General features: G+C 41.7%; 1 protein-coding gene across 1 annotated transcript; it reads right to left on the minus strand.

Moving 5' to 3' along the window:
- Positions 1-3,878: 3,878 nt before the first annotated feature.
- LOC109212727 lies at positions 3,879-4,484 on the minus strand. The gene has a single exon (XM_019376398.1). It carries the CDS (start codon positions 4,482-4,484, stop codon positions 3,879-3,881), a length of 606 nt encoding a protein of 201 aa, XP_019231943.1.
- Positions 4,485-4,886: the final 402 nt, after the last annotated feature.

Raw genomic sequence — 4,886 nt, forward strand, 5'->3', positions numbered from 1 at the left:
CGACCTTTGCTTCTTATGCCTGGCCTTCTAGAAATCTTAACCACTGCCTGACACTCCCCACAGGTCCTTCCTCACCCTTCGCTGCTCAGTTGTTGCCTTAAATAAAATCTATCTTTGTGGCACTTGAGCCCACAATTGCTGCTAACTTTAAACCTTTCCGAAGATCATCTTCCTCGAACCGTCGACATTAGAAACACTGATTCAATCCAAAACTACCGCACCCCACGATACCTGACAGCCGCATCTTCAATACTATTTCATAACACCGGCGAACTTAGTACGTTCAATTTGGAAAATGACACCTTATCATAGAAGAAAATTCCACCACGCTCGCAAATACCAAGTCTCGCTACTCCACCAGCCCACTGAGTAAACCTCCCTTCAAGTCATCCACTGCCCCGACACGTAGGCAAATGTCCTACCATCATATCAATACCGCGGAACACTCGTTCATAGCCTCATGGCAATTTGTGCCTAGCCTCAGAGCTCTTAGAAGCACCGCTACTGAGCCGAAATGACAAAATATCCTTCCACAAGGCGACGATAATAGCTCAGGAAACTATGCAGGGAAAAACACCCCGCACTGCATCGGTAGTACCATTACAATTCTTCAATCCTCGATTCATAACAAGCGGTTCGCGTCGCATAAGATTGAATAGGAAGGAATTAAAGGTGTAGCCTCCAGGGATCAAACCGCACGATGGGGAATCAAGAAGGGAAGTACTCCTAACAGTCCTGCAGCCTCCCGAGGATAAGTACAGACATCTCCGTACCGATCCGCGAGACTCTACTAGACTTGCTCATGACTCGTGAGACCCTAGGAACCTAGTGCTCTGATACCATGTTGTCACGACCCAAAATCCACTAAGGGTCGTGATGGCGCCGGACGCCGCTGTCAGGCAAGCCAACCAAATTACTTAATTTAAATTCTCGTTTTAAATATTTCTGAAATCACTTCTTTTATACGCTTAAACTATACATAGTAAATTCCACTGAATAAGAAATGAAACATTTAACAACTTTTAAAATTCTGAATAAACCCATAGACATACCCAGAACCCGGTGTCATAATTACATGAGCTATTTCAAAGAAACCATACAATACAACATCCGTCCGGAATACAAATTGGACAGAAAGTAAATATAATACACTGAAAGAGACTATACTAGCTGCGGGTCGCCTCGAGGAAATACAGCTCGCTTAGTCTCCGGGTCGCCCGTGCTACTACACCCAATAGGCCAGTAGAAATACCTGTACCTGTGCAACAAAATGCACAACAAGTGTAGCATGAGTACGAAAACAACATGTACTCAGTAAGTATCCCGCCTAATTTCGAAGAAGTAGAGATGAGATGGCAACTTCGACACTTACTAAAGGTCCAATAATAGTATTGTTAATGCGATAACTCATGGGTTTATTAGGAACAACAGTAGGTTCAAATGAATTACTAAACAGGTAATAGTTCCTTTTTAATTAAAAGTCTCCGGATTTATAATCCATTAATTAACAATTATCTCAAGTCGGGGAGAGCAGATAGCAATATCAATAAATCTTAAGGCAAGCAATACAAGCACGCGCAATTCATGCCGAGGTCGTACGGCCCGATCTAACAAAAATGTAAACTGTGCACTGCCGAGGGTCGAGCGGTATGAACCATAGATGCATCTATTACCCCGCTCACGAATCATACATGCGACGCGGTCAAATTTAAATAAACAATCACCCTACTCGCGTACCATACATGCGACGCAGGTACACATAGAAATACATACTCAAACAACAAATTAAGAGTTTATCGGGGAACATTTATCCAAATAAAAGCGAATCCTCTTTTAATGATTTAAGAAAAAGAAGTTTAATCCTCTTAGAAATTCATTTACCAATTCGATAGGATTTAAGAAATTCAATTGTCAATAAGATCACAAATATTCCTAGTATAGCATGCTTTTGGGTCCTAGACTACCCGACTTACACATATTAGTAGCTACGTATGGACTCTCGTCACCTCGTGCGTACGTAGCCCCCAAAAATAGTAGCACATAGCCAATTAATTCACCTATGGGGACAATTTCCTCTTACAAGGTTAGAAAGGAGACTCACCTCGCTCCGGAGATCCATAACTGGCATTCCACGCCCTTCCGAAGACTTGAATCGATGCTAAATACTCCAAAACTAGCAAATGATTATGCAAATTCATTAATATACGATAAGCTACTCATATTAATCCAATTTATAACAATTCCTAACCCCGATCGGAAAGTTGACAAAAATGCCCTCGGGCCCACGTGCCCTGATTTCCAAAATTTTCGAAGAATAAGTTTACCCATAGCCTCACGAACTCAAATATATAATTTCTCTAAATTCGATTCCCAAAATCGTGGTCAAATTCCAAGAATATAAATTTCTAGGTCTATCTACCAAAACCCCAAATTTCTACCAATTTACATGCTAAAATCCATACATAATCGATGTATTTAACTCAAGATGGGTGGGATTAGCTTACCTTATCGTTGATGATGAAAAATCCCACTTGAAGCTCTCCCAAAAATCGCCCAAGCCAAGAAAATATGAGAGAAAATGGCCAAATCCCGATTTTTAAAACACATCTCTCCCTCCAGCACTTTCCGCACCTGCGGTCCCTTTACCGCTTCTGCGGTTCCGTAGGTGCGAGCCAATCCACCGCTTCTGCTCTTCTATTCCCGCAGATGCGGTCCCGCTTCTGCGGCCAAGCGACCGCATCTACGGTCCCAACTCTCTTTTGCCAAATCCCCATCTGCGACTATTGGGCCGCTTCTGCGGCTCCGCACCTGCGGCCCAATTCTCGCAGGTGCGGTTACACCAGCAACCAGTAACTTCAGCCTTCCAAAAATTCCATTTTCGATCCGTTAACCACCCGGAATCCACCCAAGGCCCCCGGGACCCCAACCAATCATACCAACCAGTCCCAAAACACGTTACGGACTTGCTCGAGGCCTCAAATCATATCAAACACGCTAAAACCACGAATCGACCTCCAATCCAAGCTTTATGAACTTTAGAATTTTAAACTTGTACTTTCGATGTTTAAACCTATCAAATCACGTCCGATTGACTTCAAATTTTGCGCACAAGTCACATTCGACATTACAGACCTACTCCAACTTTTGGAATCAGATTCCGACCCCGATATCAAAAAGTCCACCTCCGGTCAAACCTCTCAAAACCTTCAAATTTCTATCCTTAGCCAAATGGCTCCAAAATGCTCCACGGACATCCGAATTCGCTTCCGACCGCGCTCCCAACTTCAAAATCATCATACGGAGCTACTCCCAGACTCAGAATCCCAAACGGACATTGATAACACTGAAATGCACTTCAATCCAAACTTATAAAATTTCTTCCAAAATGCTAACTTCCACAATAGGCGCCAAAACGCTCCCGGCTCATCCAAAACCTGACCCGGACATACGCCTAAGTTCGAAATCATCATATGAACATGCTAGAACCTTCGAATCCTGATTCCGAGGTCGTTTACTCCAAAATCTGATCTTAGCTAATTCTTTCAACTTAAAGCTTCTGAAATGAGAATTTCCTCTCCAAGTCAACTCCGAACTTCCTGAAATTTAATTCCGACCACGCGTACAAGTCAAAATGCCGGAATTGAAGCTGCTCATGGCCTCGAACTGCTGAACGGCGCGCTAGGGCTCAAAACGACCGGTCGGGTCGTTACATAATTTGTTTAAGAACATCTAAAATATAACCAGCAGATGAACAAGGATATGAACTATTTGTTTTTTGGTGTAAAGAAAAAATATTATTAATCTCCAACCAAACCAGAATTACATTCAATCAACTGTACAAACTAGAAGAAATCCTTCTAGTCGCAAAATTCTCCTATCTATCCTTTCCTATCTTCCGTGCTATACAGATTCTCTATCCATTCCCTACTACTTCTCCCTTCTTTCCTAATGTTTTGCATGTTCAATCTAATCTTACATTCTTGTTGGATCTGTTTACATACCATCACTGGACTTGGTACTTTGCCATTCCATATTGAATCATTTCTAGCTTGCCATATTTTGTATACTAGAGTTGCCACAACTGCCGTAATCAGTTTCCTGCACATTGTCCCTTTTACATTTCTTGTTAGTCTTTGCCATATTCCATCAATGCCTAATACATTTGCCCTCAGTCCAAGCCATTCCTTCAGAATTTTCAAGCATTCCTCCGAGAAATGGCACTCAAAGAATAGATGTTGTATTGTTTCTATACATCCTCCACACATTTCACATCTTGTTTCTGTACACACTCCAAGTTTCTCCAATCTTTCCCTTGTCAATAATCTTTTATGCATTGCCAACCTGTTTATAAAACTATGTTTTGGAACATTAACTGAATTCCAAATCCATCTAGCCCAAGGCCAGTCGTTCATTTCCCCTTTCCTCCATATGTATCCTTTTTGTATAGAATACTTTCCTCCTACTTGTTGCCATTCATCCCCCATACATTTACCCTTAAATTTTTTCCTTTATACTGCATGTTCTCTTCCAGTACCAACTACAATCAGTTGGTGGTTTATATTATTTCCAGCAAGCCCCTTTAATGTATATGTGATCCATCCACTTCACCCATAAATTATCTGCTTTATGAGTTATATTCCACACATACTTCGCAATTGCTGCCTCATTCCAAACCATGCAGTCTATTATCCCTAATCCTCCTTTGTGCTTTGGTCGACACACAATATCTCAAGCAATCAATGGGGCTTTGTTTGTCTGTCCCCTCCCATCCCATAGAAAATTTCTTCATATTGCAGTAAGTCTCCTCAACACAGCCTTAGGAAGGATGAAGATTGACAACCAATATGTATGTACCTTGAGTAGCACTGAATTTATTAGATAAACTC

The sequence above is a fragment of the Nicotiana attenuata genome, unplaced genomic scaffold, assembly GCF_001879085.1.
Source record: "Nicotiana attenuata strain UT unplaced genomic scaffold, NIATTr2, whole genome shotgun sequence".
Classification (NCBI taxonomy): Eukaryota; Viridiplantae; Streptophyta; class Magnoliopsida; order Solanales; family Solanaceae; genus Nicotiana; species Nicotiana attenuata.

Coding starts and splice junctions, on each gene's coding strand:
- LOC109212727 (XM_019376398.1), bottom strand. CDS start 4,484: ATGGGGGATGAATGGCAACAAGTAGGAGGAAAGTATTCTATACAAAAA.